Below are 17,367 nucleotides of genomic sequence, written 5' to 3'. Positions count from 1 at the left end.
CCTGCCAATTGAAGTCATTTCATAGAGGCTCAAAATGAAGCTTTCAAAGAAAATGGCTTCGTGCTCAACAATTGCAATAACAAGTGCTGCATTGCTTATTTCATTCCCGCAACATTTTATTTCATCATAAAGACGTGTTTTAGTCTCGAATGACTTAATTCATGCTTTTAAACTTTACAAATGTGCGCATTCGATGTCGTACCATTTTTGGATGACAATTGGGCATTTCTTTTGGAATGCAAACAGGAAAATCTCCGTCTTACATTAGTTTGGAGAAACGCTACGAGATCCAATTGATGCATGCATGGCGACGCGTCGTCATTCGCGAGCCAAAGAAAATCGGAGGTGCCGGTGACGTCACCTCGAACCCAATTCCAATTCCAATTGTTTGAAGACGCTCTACTTTGCTTTCCATGGCCGTGGCCTCGTCACGTCACGTCACGTCACGTCACTAGAGCGTCACAACACTCCAAACTTTCCATCATTAGAATGATGGTCAGAAGTATTAAGCTATTTTTATCCTTATTCACATATCCGTTACATATCGAAATTAAATCAGCAGAGTTGTCTTATTAACGTGACACGGCGCAGTTTAGCCCTAAATAACCTTATTTCATGATTACTAATAGTCTAATCCGTTGTAAAAATATTCGGTGCAGTTTAGCCCTAAATAACCTTATTTCGTGATTACTAATAGTCTAATCCGTTCTAAAAACATTCGGTGCTCATTATAATCAGCAATGGAATTATGGGCCCAATGAGGAAATATTTTTAGAATCATATTTTTTTCTGCGCAAGAATAACGCTCATCATATCTAATAACACTAATAGTAGTAAAGACTGTTTATTGAGTGAAAGTGCTGACGTTACATGAATTAAATTAAATTGAATGACGTGTTGCGTTCACGTGTTTGTACTCATCGTCAAAACATGTTGCATCATCGTCGCAACAATGATAATAACAACAATAATAACAACAATAATAATAATAAGAATAATAAAGCACGTGTGTGTTTCTATGTACAGTCCCAACCGTATTTACAAGTCAAACCAAATGGAAAAAGTCTTTTTTTTTTCTCTTTTTTCTTAAGAGGATGAGCCGCCTGGTTCGGGTGTGTGCACGACGACGAGCGCGTGCTCGTGGAGGAGGCCGTTGAGGTGGGGAGGTTCGTGGTGGGGGGTGTGGTCAGGGTCCAAGGGTTTGTCGTAGTCGTCGTCGTCGTCATCGTCGTCGTCTTCCATGTCCGTGCTGACCTTTAACCTTTCCGTCTGCGAGTCCTGCTTCTGCTTGGCGGAGGCCATCTCGGCCGCGTGCTTCTTCCGCCATTTCGTGCGACGGTTCTGGAACCACACCTGGCGCGTGCGCACGCATGCACAAACACGGGTGATCGATCATTCATCAAGAGTAAAAAAAATGATAGTCTTATAGAGTGGCCGAGAAATGTGGACGCCGCGCCGCAACGCACCGCGCCGGGTCGCGCCGGGTCGCGCCGCGCCGCGCTGCAACGCACCGCACCGCGCCGGGTCGCGCCGCGCCGGATCGAATCGCGCCGCACCGGCTGGCCTCCGGGAGGGAGGAAAACATTCTGTCATGCACTAGCTGCTAAATTGGGATATGCGCGCGCGTGCGCGGCGGCGGCTTACCTTGACCTGGCTCTCGGTCATCCCCAGAGAAAAAGCGAGTCGCGCTCGTTCTGGTCCCGCCAAATATTTGGTTTGTTCAAAAGTTTTTTCCAGAGCGAAAATTTGCTGTCCGGAGAAAGTTGGTCGCGTGTGTTTGCGCTTGCCGTCCTTGCCTTCCACCAGAACGCAGCTGTGCTCTGAAACGCAGCACAAAAAGCAAATAAATAAAGACATCAATAAAAACAACGCACTGGACTCAAATAGCGATCGACATCATCATCATCATGACCAGGATCATCCACGACACACTTTTCATCGAGGTGGTGTTAACTTTTTCATGATGATCATTTTGGTCGCGAGCGATCATGAAAATGCTTTCCTGCCTTTGCGCTTCCACAACATAAATCCCAAACGGCAAAACAAGATCAAAGTAGACTTTCTTTTCTTTTTTTTTTTTTTTTTTTTTTTTTAAACTATCCCGGTCATTAGGATGATGAGTCATCAACACGCAAGCAACTCCCCGAACATCATCGTCACTGTCCGTCTCTATTTTGTGTGCTTTGCCCTTGGCCAACGAATTATTTGGATGAAGAAACATTAAAAGTATTTAATTATTTTTGAACAATGCAGCCGCAGCACCTTCATGAAAATAAGAATACACATTTGAACTACTTTCCACACCATCGTCAACATTTCCGTTTTGCTCCGCCGCAGGCCTCAACCCAATCTCAAGTCATTTCTTTCAAAAAATAAACAAATGTTTGCAGTTGACTATTTTCGCCGTACGAGACCCGTATTTTTGAGCATTTTGAATTAACATTTTGATATTCATCACTTTTTTTCCCCTCCCACATGCAGCCCTCAAACGCAACTGCTTTTTAAAATCCGACGGCGTCAAAATAATTTCAATGTCCGTCATAGGATCAAGCAAAATAAAATGATTGTCATTTACTGGTTGCGTTATAATTTGCAATTAAATAGAGGAATTATTTGGCGGGGACATGCATGAATGAAAACGCGTGTGAAATGTAAAATGTTGTTACAATGCTAGCCATCCACAATTCAATTTAAAAATATGAGAACCATCAAGACGGTACAATGAATAATAAATAATGCAATCATATAATAATAATAATAAGTATTATTATTATTATTAATTATTATTATTATTATTACGAACAAGACTCACGGGGCGAGCATGACGCGAAGCGCGCGTCCCTCCAGGTCGTCCCCTGCATGACCCCCGGCCAGAAGATGGGGGTCCTACCGGGCAGCTCGCTTTGTAGCGGCTTGGGGTAACGGACCATGGCGGCGGCGGCGGCGGCGGCCGCCGGCGAGAAATAGAGTCCGGCCGAGGGCAGCGGCGGTGGTGGGCTGAGGGTGTCGAAGCGCGGCTGCAGGGCGCTCAGGACCCCCATCGAAGCCGAGGCAGGGGCCGCGCGGGGCCGGTTGAGGATGTCGTTGATGCCGTGGGGCGTCGCCGACGAGCACAGCTGCGGCGAGCCCAGGCTGGAAGACTTGAGGCCCGGCGACGCCGCCGCCGCCGCTGCCGCCATGCCGCCCGGGTTGGGCGAGGTGGTGGTCGGGGACGCGCACGATGAAGCGGCGGCGGGTGCCCCGGCAGACGGCAGCGGGTAGGCCGGGTACTGGGACTGGCACTGGGACTGCGACTGGCACCGAGACCGCGGCCGGGGCGGTGGGGTTTGCACGTCAGCCGCCATGCCGTGCAGGGCCGCCAGTGGCGGGGTGAGCCGAGGAGGTGAGAAGCCGCCGCCGAGGCGGGATGAGATGTCCTGCATCGCGGGAGCCGCCGCGAACATCGTCCGCTCCCTGCCTGCGCCGGCGACGGGGCAAAGTCTGCCCGCCGCGCAGGCGACCACCGCGGCTCGGGGTCAGGGGGCGGGAAGTGAGTGTGTGTGTGTGGGGGGGGGGGGGGGGGGGCTGTGTTGGGGGGGGGGGGGGGGGATCAGTGATGTGTGTGCGGGGGGGGGGGCTGCCAGAGATGAGCAGGAGAACGAAGAGGAGGAGGCCTCCTTCAACAAGTTGAAAAAGTGACGTCCTGGAGCCTGAGGTGGAGGGAACGGAGGAGGGCAACTTTGTGCTCTCCTCTGCGTTGATTGGACCGCCCCATGTGACGTCACGTGAAACGCTCTGCCTTGCTATCGATTTGTGATCACAATCAGCATCTGAAGTCATTAAGCAGCGAAGGGGAAAGTCATTACTACTGGACGGGACACTTTCAAAATAAAAGTCATCAGCGCTTAATTTATATTAGGCTTCTTCAAAACAAGTCAGCTCAGAGGACTTGACACGTGGAGACACAAACAAACACCCTTCAAAATAAAAGCCACGTCAGCCAACAGCCAGGAAAAGCAAGCTACGGGGCAATAAATAGTTTGTTCCGCTCGCTCGGGTTTCTTCCGTACGGCAGCGCTCCCTGGTGTCCGTCCACAGAACGTCAGTGCACCTCGATTCCAAAAGTTATTTGGATCCGGACAAAAAAGGATGGGCACGTCAACTCGGTGACAAAAAGGTTTGCTTTTTATTCCATGCGCGACAGACATCAACGTCTGCTTGTTTAGGCGCGCGCACACACACACACACACACACACACACACACACACAGACAAGACGTGAGTGACGCTAACCAACTTGCCAATAGCTGCTTAGTCGCTTTCCTTGTTGAGGTACTTCCTCATGACGGAGGCCACGTCGCCGCCCTCGCTGCCCTCAGCTTCCAGCCGCTCTCCCCTGGGCTGGCCCGAACGCCGTCGGGGCCGCGTCGGCTCCCCACTTTCCGCCGAGCTTCCGGACCCGGACGACTCCGTGGCGGAATCCCTGCCATGCCGAGTGGAGGGAGGCAGATCCCCAAAACGGACGCTGAGCGTCCGCCGGCCGCCACGTACCGAGCCGACTAGGCTGCCGGTCAGACTTCCGGCCAGGCTGCCGGCCAGGCTGCCGGCCGACTGAGCTCTACGGATGGCGGGCGGGATGTCAGACAGGTCGGAGGCGACAGATGCGGCGTCCCATTCGCCCAGGAGATGCCGGTTCTGGAACGTCACGCCTCGGGGCAAACTTGGGGAGCGCTGACGTTGCTCTTCTGGGATGCCCGGGGAGGAGGGGCACTGGGCCAGCGAGGACGCCAACAACGAGAGGCGGGGCAGCGGCGGTGCCGTTGAGCCGCAGGGCGGCATAGCGGAGGATGCGGCGGAGCGGGGCAGGAGCGGTGAGGTCGGCTTCAGAATGCCCGGGCGCGCTTCCGGAAGTTCCCCCGATGCAACGGAGAGCGCAGAGGCCCGGCGGCGCAGGGCCGCCGCCGCCGTGGGTTGACAAACGCCAAGCGAAAGCGCGCCCCCCACCTCGGCAGTGCTGCCCACTCGCCGCTTGCGAAGTCCTTCCAGAAGCTCGGACAGCGCCGAGGAGGACGCCGCCCTGCCGAGTCCTCCTCCCGGACGCCCCGCGCCCGAGTCGGTCTCGTCCGGGTCCTCCAAGGAGCTGCACGTGGCAAACACCGGACCCGACTCACCACGGTGAGCGCCAAAGCTGTCACTCACAAACTACTCGCACGTGGTCTTACCGGAAAGTGCGCGAGCCGCAGGAGTCGGCCGGCGAGCGGCGCCCCGCCTGACTGGTGAGGGTGTCGCTGCCGCTGCCGCGCGGCGAGTCCGTCCCTCGCCAAGCCAAAGCATCCTCCGCCCTGCTGGATTCCCTGTCAGCGCAAAGACTTTGACTGACGAGGTCCCTGAGCAAAGGTCAAGCCGCTCGGGCGGAGCTCAAACGTTTCACGTCACCTGTCGGAGTCGCTGTCGTCGCTGGAGCGGACCTCCTCCAGGGCGGCCTGCAGGTCCACGATGCGGCGGATGGAGGTCTCCAGGTCGGCCTGCAAGGTCTGCCGGATGGCCGTCAGCTCCTCCACCTGCATCTCCTGGTGAGGTACGGAGGTGAGGGCACGGCCGGCAAGCAAGGCTGCGTGGTGGGCCTCACCAGCTCCATGCGGCGTCTGCTGCTCTCCTGCTGCCGTCGGTCCAGCTCCTCCATTTCCACCCGCAGGTCCTGGAGCCGCTGCTGGAAGTAGCGAGCGGTGTCGCGCTGGCGAGCCTCCGACTGCGCGCTCTGCTCCAGCTCCTCACCCAGGCGCACCACGCTGTCGCGCAGCCGCAGCACCAGCACCTGTTGGCGGGTGTCAAGAGGATTCCGGCTCGAGCGGAAGTCGTGCGGCTGGCGACCCGATGGACTCACCTCAAACCTTTTGACTTGACCTTTGCTGAACTCCAGCTTGTTCTCGAGGTCACACACCCGCGCTTCCTGCTTGCTGACAATGCTGCGCCCCACGGTGGACGACTCCAGGAAGTGCATCCTGGACGCCTGCTGCTGGAGCTGACAAGAGGGAAGGAAGGAAGGAAGGAAGCAAGGAGGAAGGAAGCAAGGAAGGAAGGCAGGCAGGCAGATGACGACGCGATGGCCGAGAAGGCGGCGGCTGCACGGTGGTGGTCGCGGCGGCTACCTCCTCCTGGAGCCCCTGTCGCTGCTTCTTCACCTCCTCCAGCTCCGCCTGCAACTCTCGGATTTGACAGATATCGCCGGACGACTGGCGGGACAAAGGTGAGGCTTGAGAGGACAAGCGGGCAGACCAGGGAGGCGCCAGTGTGCTAGCTACCCACCTGCGCAATGAGCGCTTTGTGCTTCTTCATGAGTTGGTTGAGGTCGTCCTGATCCTCTTCCAGACGCTTCAGAAGGTCGACTTTCTCCCGCCGCAGGACACAAAGCTCCTCATCTGCCTGGGAACACAAACGCGACTTCCGGTTCTGGCTCTGGTCTATGGATGGCAAAGATATTTCTGACCAGAGTCTTCTGCTTGCAGATGTCCTCCAGTCGAAGGTGAAGGTCCTCCAGCTCCTGCGTGGAGGTGCTGTGCGCGGCCTCCACCTCCCGGCGTCGGGATTCGCTCTCCTCCAACTAGAAGCAGATCCAGCTGGACTATGCATCCATGGCATCCGGCCGCACATCCCGCGCACCGCCAGCGCCTGCCCGGCAAACCTGACAGTGGAGTCTTTCCAGCTGCTCGGCGCTCCCGCCGTCGGGAGTCTTGCGGCTTTGGCCCGCGCCCAGCAGGGTCTGGGCGTCAGCCAGGAGAGCGTGAGTCCTCTTCAGGTCACGCCTCAGCTTCTTCTCCACGTCAAAGTCGCGGTGGCCCACCTGGAAGAGGCCAGGCCAGGCCAGGCGAGTGGAGTTGAGGCGAGGCGCGTGAGGCGTCACCGCTCGGGCGTGACGTGTGCACGAGACCTGTTCGCACAGCGTGGCCACCAGCGCTTCCAGGTCCTGCTTGTCGTGAAGCACCATCTGCTTCTCCTCGTATTCCTGCTCCAGCTGCATCTCCAGCTGTCTCAGCTGGCGTGATGACAAAATGGCCTTCCGTCACAGGCGGGCGCTGACCGACGATGCGAGCGAGGGCGGCCGGCCACCCACCCGCCTCTGAGACGACCTGTGCACATCCTCCAGCTCCTCCTCCTTGTCCTCCAGCTCCTTCTGGTGCATCTGCTTCACCCGAGCCATCTCCAACTCGGTGCGCACGTGAACCTGAAGAGCAGCAGCCTCGTCCGCTTATCTCTATGCGGCTCCGCTGGCGTCAAGCCAAAGGTGAAAGTGACCTGCCGGTGGCGCTCGACGGTGGCGCTCAGCGCGGCGATCTCTTCCGCCCTCTCGCTGGCCACGCCCTCCAGACAGCGCGCTTGCTTCTTCAGCTCGGGCAGCGACTCGGCCGTCAGATGGACGCTGAGGTCGCGGATCTGACTGCACAACTCGTCCTTCTGCCGCTGGAGGCGGCACGCCTCCGCTCCGCTCTCCTGCCGAGGCAGGCAAAGGGTCGCGGGCGCGTTGGATTGTGCGGGTGGTCCGGCGGGCTCACCTGGAGGTCTCGGCGCAGCGAGAAAATCTGCACCCCCAGCGCGGCGTTCTCCTGCAGGCTTTTTTCCTTCAGCTCCCGCTCGCCGTCTGCCTCCGCCAACGCCGCGGCCAGCTCGCCGTCAAATCTGAGAGCGTTAGCCTAGCTCACTGACGTTGGACTGCGCGTCGCTTCGCCAGTTCACGTGGAGCCCGGCGTGGTCGGAAAGTGGCGAGGTGACGCGAAGGGCACGCACCGTCGCTGTTTGCGTTCCAGCTGGTGGGTGCGATTGCGCAGGTTGTCGCTCATCACCCTGGCGTCGTGCAAGTCGTGGCCCAGGCGCCGGTTGTGGCGCTTCAGCTCTGTCGCCGCGCGCTTGGACTGGTCCAGTTGAGCCTCCAAGGATGCCACCTGCGGGCCGCAGGCAGCCACGCAGGTCAGGCGTGAGACCTCGGATTCAGGCCGGGTACTTTTGGTCGGCTCGCCGACCTTGGCGTCCGCCTGCTGCCGCGCGTCCCGCTCGCCCAGCGCCTTCTCTTCCGTCTGCTGCAGACGTCGGCGAAGGAAGTCGGCCTCCGTCTGGCAACAGTCCAGCTGCAGGGCCAGCTCGCTCTCTGCGGGCCGGCAAATAAAGGCCAGCTTGAAATTTGGTTGTCAGCTAATGAGCTAATGCAAGCTCGCAAGAATAGGCGGCGTCCGTGTTTCTTTGAGGAACACCGCCGAGTTCCATCAGCGAAAGCGAGAAGTCAACAACAATAAGCAAGCGACGCGGTGCCGCCGCCGCTCAGCAACCGACCTGTTCCCGCCAATTGCCGACTCTCCAGCGTGCGAATCTTTTGACGTTCCACTTCCAGATTCTTCTCCAGTGCCTCCATGGCAAGCGCGCACTGGTCCAGGCGAGCCTGTGGGGTGCAGCATTTACCGGGTGCTGCTCGCTGACAGGTCGCCGGCCGGTGCCGGCGGCGGCGGCGGCTCACCTGCAGATCCTTGTTCTCCTTGCTGAGCCTCAGCCTTTCCGCTCTCTCCACGTCCAGAGCCTGAGCCACGGCGTCGCCGTGGAAACGCTCGTCGCTCAGCTCCGAGGTCACCGCCGTCAGCTGCGCGTACGCCACCGTTATGCCAGTGCGCACGGCGCCGCCTGAGCGAGCCAGCGCCCGACTACTAACTTTGGTTTCGCAGGCGTCCACCGTTTGTCGCAAGTCGTTGCGCTCTTTCTCGGACTTTTCCAAACGTCTTCTCAACCCCGAAAGTTCCTCCTGAAATGGTCACGCAGGCTTGACTTGACGTGGCCAGCGCGCGGCACCCATTGGGAATGGGCTCGGCCGTGCGCGTCTACCAGTGGGTGGTGACGCCGCCTGCTTTTTTTGCCGTGTCTGCATGTGTGTGTGTGTGCGTGCATGTACTTCTTTGGCGCGTAGCCTCTCGTTGTCCATGTTGACGTCCAGCAGGGGGCGCACCCGGCAGAAGAGCTTCCACCAGCGCCACTCCGACACGCCGCGCAGCACCCGCAGGTTCCTCTGGAGGCACTGCACCGCCGTGTGCTGCACCTACACGCACCCACAGGGGCCAAAGGTCACCTGTGACTATGTGCCACTCGGGCCGGCGTGTCTTGGCTGCCATGGCCGACCTTGAGCGTGCGGTACTTGCGCCTGGCCAGGTGACCGGCGCAGGCCGCCTGAAGGTGGACTAGCCAGCCTGTCACCTGCAGGTCCCGCTGGGCCTCCAGGTGGCGCAGCACGCCACGCTTCATGAACACCTGATGTGAAGCAAAACAAACAAACAAACAAACAAACAAAGAAAAGGAACAGTTGAGAACGTGACAGGAAAGCCCAAAAACGGCCGGCGTTCACACCCGACTGGCGCCGACCGCCACGCTATTGGGCTCCAGGTCCAAGTCAGCCAGCAGCTCGTCCACGGCCTGTAAAGGACGAGAAGGCGCGGTTGGCCGAAGAGCGTCCGAGGAGTCCCGCGTGACCCACCTTCCTCTCGTCGTGGCTGACAAACATGGAGGCGTAGCGCTTCATGATGGGCGGAGACAACGCCTGGAAGTGGCAGCGGAAGTCGCTCAGAGCCATGTGGTCCGGGTAACCTGGTTCAGGCACAAAGTCGCCACTAGCATGTGAGCGTGACGTGGAGGCAAACATGCTGGCTGGCCGGCTGGCTGGCCGGCTAGCTGGCTAACTGGCTGGCTGGCTGGCTAACCGGCTGGCTGGCTGACCTGTGCGGTAAGCGCGCAACACGGCCAGCGTCTGCGCGGCCTCCAGTTGCGCTCGGAGGCGGGCCACGTCGAAGGCGCCGGCGTCCGCCTCGGCGCCCATGCACTGCAGGAAGACGGGCCTGGCCCGGCGCAGCACGTTGACCAGGGCGTCCTGATGGGGCACGCACGCTCAGACAGACAGCGCAGGAGGCGGAGCTTAGGTACGTGGGGCGGCGCCCGCTTACGGCCTGCAGCTTGACGCCGATGCACGGCGAATGTCTGCGCAGCGCCGCCGTGCCGGCGCTCAGCGTCTTGCGGACGATGCTGCTCCTCTGCAGGGAGCGCTGGCTCCAGCCCTCCAGGCCGCACACGCCGCCGCAAGCGGGATTGGCGCGCCCGCTTGGCGTGAACAGCGACTTGACCGGTCCGCTGGGGAACACGCACGCAATGGCGACATTGGTCGTTTGGTGGGTGTGCGCAAATTTGCCGCTACTCACATGTGGGAGTTGCGCAGCAGTTCGCCGGCGTTGCCGGCGGCCGGATTGTTGCGCAACCTGTCCAACCATCCGCTGAGGTCGTAGCGGACGGCATCGCTTCCCGCTAGGTGCTGAACTTCACAGTGCAGAGGCTGCTCGCATTGACGCACTGGAGCCACACGCGGGCCGCGTCGGCATCAGCATCATCACAGTCATGGTGCTTACGGTAGGTCACCCTAACGCTTACCGCTGTCGCTGAAATGGCGGCACACGTGCTCCAAGGCGGCGCCCTCGTCAGACGCAGGCGTCCACATCTCTTCGTCCAGCGCCCACAGCAGACCGCGAGGGGCGTCGCCTGCTGCGCGCACCTAGCAGGCAGGCAGGCAGCCAGGGAGGCAAAGGTCAGCGTCACTCACGGGCGTGACGCCATCATGGCACCGATGTTAGCTGCTCTGCACACCTGAGGAGCCGGCTGGTCGATGGCGGACACCACGTCGGCCGGCTTGCTCTCGGGAAACTCCAGCTCCACCTGAATGTTCTCCTGCACGCAATCCGCCCCCAGTGCCAGTGTGTGACGGAATGTCGGTGTGTATCTGTCACGTCTGCGTGAATGACCAGCATATCTGTGGCCACGTGTGCGCGTGGCTGGCTCACCTGCGCATAGATGTCCTGGCTGTTTGTGAAGGTGTGAACGTATCGATAGTGCGCCAGTCGTTCTTGCAGGTAGTTGTGACAGAAGTCGCTGAAGTCGGCCGCTCGTTGGTGCGCCGCGTGGTGGCGAGGGTTCCTCAGGCCTGGCGCGTCCGCCACCATGACCGACGCCAGCGCCAACTGCTGCCCGCTCAGTGATCTGCGTACGTGCACATATGACACTAACGAACAGTTGTATGGGCAGACCCTCACGCGAGCACACGTACACACTGTGACGAAGATGCACGCACACACGCACACACACGCGCGCACACACACAGCCTTTATCAGCCACCTGTTGATGAGCGACACGACGGCACTGAAAAGTTCTTCGTAGAGAGCCGACGCCATCCCTTGGAGGCACTGCGCCGCCGTCAGCCTGGGACCTGACCACAAGATGGTCATCACGAGAATGTGGTCACGTGATCACCGCGAAGCGCCAGCGCCTTGGCACCCGCAACCTCAGCCGACCGGCCGCTAGCACAAATGCTACATTAGCATGAGGCTCACCCTCTTCAGCCTGGGACACGCCGCTGTGCTCCCTGTCGCTCCCGGTGGCCTTCCGCAGCAAACGCCTGAGGTGATGCTTGAAGACCAAGGTGTGAAACTCCTCGCTCTCGCAGCCTAGCACAGAGCTGGCTGCCTGAGCGCTGCTAGCACAAATGCTACATTAGCATGAGGCTCACCCTCTTCAGCCTGGGACACGCCGCTGTGCTCCCTGTCGCTCCCGGTGGCCTTCCGCAGCAAACGCCTGAGGTGATGCTTGAAGACCAAGGTGTGAAACTCCTCGCTCTCGCAGCCTAGCACAGAGCTGGCTGCCTGAGCGCTGTCAAAATTCAAAAACTGTCTCCGCCCCACTGGCAACACACACACACACACACGCACACGAGCGCGCGCACAATTAGCCTTCGGGTGAGCGACCATGAAAGTAGCCGACAAAGATCCGAAAGAGAACGAATGAGGATGGTGGAAGCCCCAAGGGACGCGCGATGCCAACATCATCGAGGCGGATGCTATCAACGATGCTAACCGTAATGCTCGCCATTTGGATGACAAAGCAATGCTCCTGCTCCCCAGGACGGTGGCGAGACCTGCTGCTTCAGGACCAATCATCTGCAATTACCTTTGCAGGCCCCTGCGGCCCCCAGATGGTAAATCCCGGCCAGCACGTGCCAGATGGCCTTCTGCTCGCTGGCGCTGAAGCCCAGCGTTTCCATGGCGACCAACAGCTTGGCGAAGGCCACGGAGGCTCGCTGTTTTTCCTCAACCTGGCGACAGACGGACAGATGGCGGCGGGACGGCGGCTCAACGGGCGCCGACGAGGCCAATGCCGGCCGGGTACCTTGGTAGGAGGGGCCATGCCAAAGGCGTGCTGCTCCGCAAGCTGATGGAGCTGCAGTTCCGACCTGACGAGGAAGCCGAGCGTTAGTCTTGGAGACAAAGAGACAAATCTTTTGCCCTCGACATTAGCGTCGTTGACAAAAGCTCGCGGCGGCGGCCGCTCCGATGCTACGGCCGCTCCTATGCTACGCCCGCTCCGATGCTACGCCCGCTCCGATGCTACGCCCGCTCCGATGCTACGCCCGCTCCGATGCTACGGCAGCCCTTGTCAGCACTCGCCTCATCTCCGCGCTTAGTCCCGCTAGCAGCTGCGAGAAGACCAGGAAGTTGCTCTCTCCTGCCGTCACCTGACAAACTCGCCATTTGTCCAACATCATGGTCTGAGGCGGAAAAAGACAAAGGTCAGTCTCGACGTCCACGGTCAAAGGCGTCGGCGACGCTGTTGCCCGCCTGCAGGTGTCCGGCGGCGGCTCGTCCGGCGTGGTCGAAGTCCAAAGAGAAAAGCGTGGCGAAGCGCGACGAGGCCTCGCTGCGCGCCGAAGTCACGCAGCCAAAAGACTTCAAGACCGTAAACATGGCCTGCACGCGAGCCACTGGAAAAAAACACAGCAGCTCCAGCAGCCTTCCCAATTTCCCGTCACGGCCCACTTCCCGCGCGTCAAGTCAACACGTGCCGTCAGCGTCGGGGCACTGACCGCTCAAGTTGGGTCCGGCCGTTCCGGCTTGCTTGAGCAGCGCCACGGCGAAGGCCCGGCAGGCGGCCGTCTTGCCGGTGCCGCTGCGACCCACGGCGCAGACGCAGTGGTCCCGACGGGAGTCCACGAGCGACACGTACACCCGCTTGACCAGGGCGGCCAGAGCAGGCGGTGCGTCCCACCACGCCTCGCCACTGCGAGACTTGGGAGACATCACGGACATTTGGGAAAATGAGGCAGAGCCTGGGTGAGCCTGGGTCCCCAGCCTGGGGCCCAGCCAGGGTCCCAGCCTGGGCCCCAGCCTGGCTCACACAAAGCGGCGTGCGTCACCTTGCTGGAGGTCTGCAGCGGCGGCCACAAGTTGATCAGGTTGGGCCCGGCTTGGGTTAGCGGCATGTTAGCCTTAGCGCGGCTAATTAGCGTGTGGAGCACGCTGCTCTCGTTGACGCTTTCTAGTTCGCTCAGGTCCTCGCACAGGTCCAGGTGGGGGGGGTTGCACTGGGGGTGTAGACATTTGTTCAAAGAAGACTTTCCAAAAGAATAATACGTTAACAGCGTCCCACCGACTTTGTCAACGCTGTCTTCGGCCACGTCGATGAGCGAACCGTCAACGTGGAGGCGGAGTCTCACGTGGCCTTGGGGGAGATCGGGTGTCCCTTCGTCAGGCTTCAGCAGAGTGGCTGAAACGCGGGCAAAGGATGCTCACGCGCCTATGATGGTCACCCTGGCACAGAGAGGCCGTTTACTTACCCGGCGCGAATCCGTCTTTGTGCACGTACCAAACGGCGCCTGCCTCGTACCACACGTCCTTCACCTGACAAGCGCACCCAGTTGCTCCGTGTTTTGATCCGTCCAAAGACCAGAAGGCCTACTTTCTCTGGCTGATACCACAGACGACGAGTGCATGCAAAGGAGGAGCGCTCCACAAAAGCTAGCGGCGCGAAGCGAAGCGAGCGTCCACATTGGAGATCGAGTACGTACTTGTTCTGTGTTGTTTGGGCTGGGCACAATAAGAAAAGAAGAAGTACCTCGCGCCTGCTGTCACATTCCATTCCAGCCGTGTCCGCTGGACTTCCTTCGGGTTCCTGACGTTCCTCCATTTCCTCCTCCCGCAGACCGGGCTGAGGCGCCTGGCTCTCGCTTCCGGCGGCGGACGCCTCCCGTCGGCTTTTCGTCTCACCGGCGCTCCTCTGGGACGAGGGTGGGCGGGGCGAGAGGGTGGGGCCGGCGTCGGGGCCAGCGGCGGCAGGGCCGGCAGGGCCGGCAGCGGCGGCAGGGCCGGCAGCGGGGCCTCGCTTCTCGGCTCGCAGCAACATCTCTGCCTCCAGGATGGGCGGAGTCTGGTCGGGAAGCAAGAACTGCTGCACCAAGTCGTCGCTTAGCTTGCTCGGCTGCTGGAGGGAAAACAACGAGCTTCTAAGATTTGTCCACGTGCTGCCCCACCGCCACCGCCACGCACCGTTTTGTCATCTTTGACGTCGGGCTCTTTTTGCTTGCTTTCCTTCTCGGAATCTCGGACCAGCTGCTTGAGGGAGCCGCCCGGGGGGGCCGAGAGAGGCGGCGGGGGGACGGGGGCCGGCGCCGGATGCTTCTCCTCCTGAATCTGCGGCCACATCACCCGTCAAAACACAAAGCAGTAGGATGCAGGTCGATGATTAGTAGTAGAGGCTTGCCAGTCGCAAGAGCACGCTAGCGAGTTAACGTTCCAAAGCTGTGACACTTCATCCAAACAGACACAACGTTATTGGGATTGTTTGGAACGTTGACCTCGTGGCTTTCGAGCTGGACAACATGGACCTCATGACGATTGGATTATTGGTGGGACGTGCACGCACGCGCCCACACGCACGCACACACACAAACATGCGCATGCATGGAGTGCGCGCACCTTCCTTTCCCAAAGTTTTAAGCGTGATGACAGCGCCATATTTGTGGGGCAGTCACGGGTGGGGTTGAAGGAGTGCAGGGGGGGGGGGGAAGGCAGGGTCAGAGGCACGGCCGTCTGGTGGATGTCACAGACCTGACGGTGACCACAAGTCACACACGTATGTCAACAACATCCCAGTCATGCCGCTCGAGTTTCAGTCAACACGTTTTTAGCTGCACGCCACTTTGATCCTGGAGGGGCACTCGTGGCGACCCAAACGACATGGTGTCAAAGTCTGGTCTGGTCTGGTCTCTTCTCGTCCCGTCCCGTTCGGAGGCTTCATTAGCTGTTTCCAATGATCAGGTGGGTTGTGAGGCTCATCTAGGCCCTCAAGAAAGAGAGCCGCGCGTTGACAGATTGGATTCTTTTCTTGATCATTGGGACTCAAGATTCCGATCCGTTTGGAATTTCAGATTGTTTCTTTTCTTTTCTATACATATACCGTTTTTTTCCGTGTATAGTGCGCCCCCATGTATAGTACGCACCCCTAAAAATGGCATGCTGATGCTGGAAAAAAGCTTGTACCCATGTATAATACGCACCCAATTTTTATGAATTTTTTAAAAAAAAAAATTTTTTTTTTTTTTTTTTTTTTTAAGTCCCAATGACAGTCACACACGCAGGGAGGCAATGGGTCCCATTTTTATAGTCTTTGGTATGGTCTTAACTAGGCTGGATGTAATTTTTTTTGTTGGCGTTGATTTCTCCGACTGCCCGTAAACGCACCACCGCGCTCCGTGCGCATGGAGCGTGTTTGAAGTGAACAGCAGAGAAGAAAGGAACAAGGCAAAGTGTTGTGAAATAAAATATTACCTGTAATACGGATTTAGGTAGAGAACTGAACTCTCGCTCTTTATATAGCTGACGTGTCTTGCTCATCCGTTCTGCGCATCTGTAATGGCGGCCTCCGTATGATATCCGGTTTGCGTGTGTGCGAGAGCGAGAGAGAGAGAGCGCGCGAGAGAACGCTCAACCGTAGCGCGCCGCCGACCGCCCAACTGCACCGGGCTGGTCGATTAGTGTGACAGAGCCGTCGCTGAAATTTAGAAGATATTTTTAAAGTCCTGCTGTACTTTCTAAAATTTGAGTGGACCTCAGTGCGCACTGCGCAGGGAGCTTAATTTGGTGCAGCGCGCCGGGCGCTCACTGTCGCATTGCTTAAAGAGCGCCTTTGTGTTTTAGGATGAACAGCAGAGACCAAAGGAACAAGGCAAAGTGTTGTGAAATAAAATATTACCTGTAATACGCATTTTGTTATTTGCTGATTGAAACTGCTAATTAAACTGTGAATTGAAACTAATAGGAAGAAAACAACTCTCGCTCTTTATATAGCTGACGTGTCTTGCGCATCCGTTCTGTGCATTTTATTTCACAACACTTTGCCTTTCTTCTCTGCTGTTCACTTCAAACACGCTCCATGCGACCGCAATGCTCTCGTATCAGACGCTTGCTCGATCACCTGCTCGTTTGCTGTCCCGTGCGCGCACGAAGCGCGGTGGTGCGTTTAAGGGCAGTCGGAGAAATCAACGCCAACAAAAAAAATTACATCCAGCCTAGTTAAGACCATACCAAAGACTATAAAAATGGGACCCATTGCCTCCCTGCGTGTGTGACGATCATTGGGACTTAAAAAAAAAAAAAAAAAAAAAATTAAAAAAAATTTTTTTTTTTTTTTTTTTCTTTTGTACCCATGTATAATGCGCACCCCGGATTTTAGGACAATAAATTAGTAAAATTTTGCGCACTATACACGGAAAAAAACGGTATCCCCGGCAAGGTGGAATTGTGACGCCAAAGGCCCCGCCCCTTTTTTTCTTTCTTTGGTGGCGGGCGAGCGCCTGTCCGTCCGTCCGTCCGTCCGTCCATTTTGTTAGACCTTTGCTCCTCGAGGTTGACACTTTGCTCATGGTACAGGCGCGCGCGCGCGTGGCGAAGTTTGGAACTAAGGCGGACTCTTTCATTTGGGCCACTTGGCTCCTCTTACTTGACCCACCGGGTAACCGCAACCATCGAAAAATCCCAATCTCTCTCTCTCTCTCGGTCGGTCTGGCCGCGAGGAAAGCCCGGCCGTCGGCCAAAGTGACAAGTCGAGTCAAAGTTAATGGCAGTAGAAAGAATTGAACGAGGGAGGTTACCTTCAAAGACGTCTACTTGAGGAGAGGATTCCAGGATTGGACTGCGGGCGGAGCGGGCCGTTCTGGTGCCTGGCGTGTCCGAGTGGCGTGACTCTCGACAAGCAACACAAGTGTCCTATAAATAAAGTCCGAGGGAGGGGGGGCTGAGAGCACTTTTTTGGGGGGGGGGGCGCCAGACGGGTGCTCAGGGGACTGCTTTAAACGTGAAAGCGTCAACACGACGACTGGGGAATGTTCGAGAAGGACGAAACAGTCCTCATTTGCTTCATCAGACATTTGACGACTTTTGCCTCCTTTTGAGGGCCGACGCTCGGCATGTTTGCTTGCCCCGTGGACGGACGAAGGGCTCACATTCAATGAGTGACGGCCGCAGCCGGCTCACGCGAGGAAGGAAGGAAGGAG

The 17,367-nt window shown here is 57.9% G+C and overlaps 2 protein-coding genes across 2 annotated transcripts; both read right to left on the bottom strand.

Annotated features, from left to right (window-relative positions):
• Positions 1 to 133: 133 nt before the first annotated feature.
• Positions 134 to 3,545, bottom strand: LOC133163539 (homeobox protein Nkx-6.1-like). Its single transcript, XM_061293562.1, has 3 exons — positions 2,813 to 3,545; positions 1,645 to 1,820; positions 134 to 1,353 (listed from the first exon to the last, which is right to left on the bottom strand). The coding sequence occupies exons 1-3, from the start codon at positions 3,441 to 3,443 to the stop codon at positions 1,087 to 1,089; spliced, it is 1,074 nt and encodes a 357-aa protein (XP_061149546.1). The 5' UTR covers positions 3,444 to 3,545; the 3' UTR covers positions 134 to 1,086.
• A 597-nt stretch (positions 3,546 to 4,142) lies between these two features.
• LOC133163869 (unconventional myosin-XVIIIb-like) lies at positions 4,143 to 17,107 on the bottom strand. The gene is made up of 42 exons (XM_061294145.1): positions 16,966 to 17,107; positions 14,792 to 14,923; positions 14,363 to 14,506; positions 13,932 to 14,297; positions 13,654 to 13,717; positions 13,471 to 13,583; positions 13,234 to 13,401; positions 12,904 to 13,105; positions 12,659 to 12,801; positions 12,488 to 12,588; positions 12,210 to 12,273; positions 11,991 to 12,135; positions 11,554 to 11,724; positions 11,163 to 11,253; positions 10,832 to 11,027; positions 10,638 to 10,718; positions 10,425 to 10,545; positions 10,199 to 10,346; positions 9,947 to 10,130; positions 9,723 to 9,873; positions 9,484 to 9,593; positions 9,357 to 9,422; positions 9,132 to 9,260; positions 8,908 to 9,051; positions 8,671 to 8,760; positions 8,482 to 8,601; positions 8,301 to 8,406; positions 7,994 to 8,118; positions 7,761 to 7,915; positions 7,529 to 7,652; positions 7,272 to 7,466; positions 7,090 to 7,200; positions 6,907 to 7,011; positions 6,661 to 6,819; positions 6,466 to 6,579; positions 6,285 to 6,401; positions 6,128 to 6,211; positions 5,863 to 6,000; positions 5,608 to 5,793; positions 5,415 to 5,548; positions 5,201 to 5,332; positions 4,143 to 5,118 (listed from the first exon to the last, which is right to left on the bottom strand). The coding sequence occupies exons 2-42, from the start codon at positions 14,828 to 14,830 to the stop codon at positions 4,290 to 4,292; spliced, it is 6,165 nt and encodes a 2,054-aa protein (XP_061150129.1). The 5' UTR covers positions 14,831 to 14,923; positions 16,966 to 17,107; the 3' UTR covers positions 4,143 to 4,289.
• Between the last annotated feature and the right edge of the window lie 260 nt (positions 17,108 to 17,367).

The sequence above is a fragment of the Syngnathus typhle genome, linkage group LG12 (assembly GCF_033458585.1).
Source record: "Syngnathus typhle isolate RoL2023-S1 ecotype Sweden linkage group LG12, RoL_Styp_1.0, whole genome shotgun sequence".
Taxonomy (NCBI): domain Eukaryota; kingdom Metazoa; phylum Chordata; class Actinopteri; order Syngnathiformes; family Syngnathidae; genus Syngnathus; species Syngnathus typhle.
The sequence above is the reverse complement of the archived record's forward strand: the minus strand, read 5'-3'. Positions and strand labels throughout refer to the sequence as shown.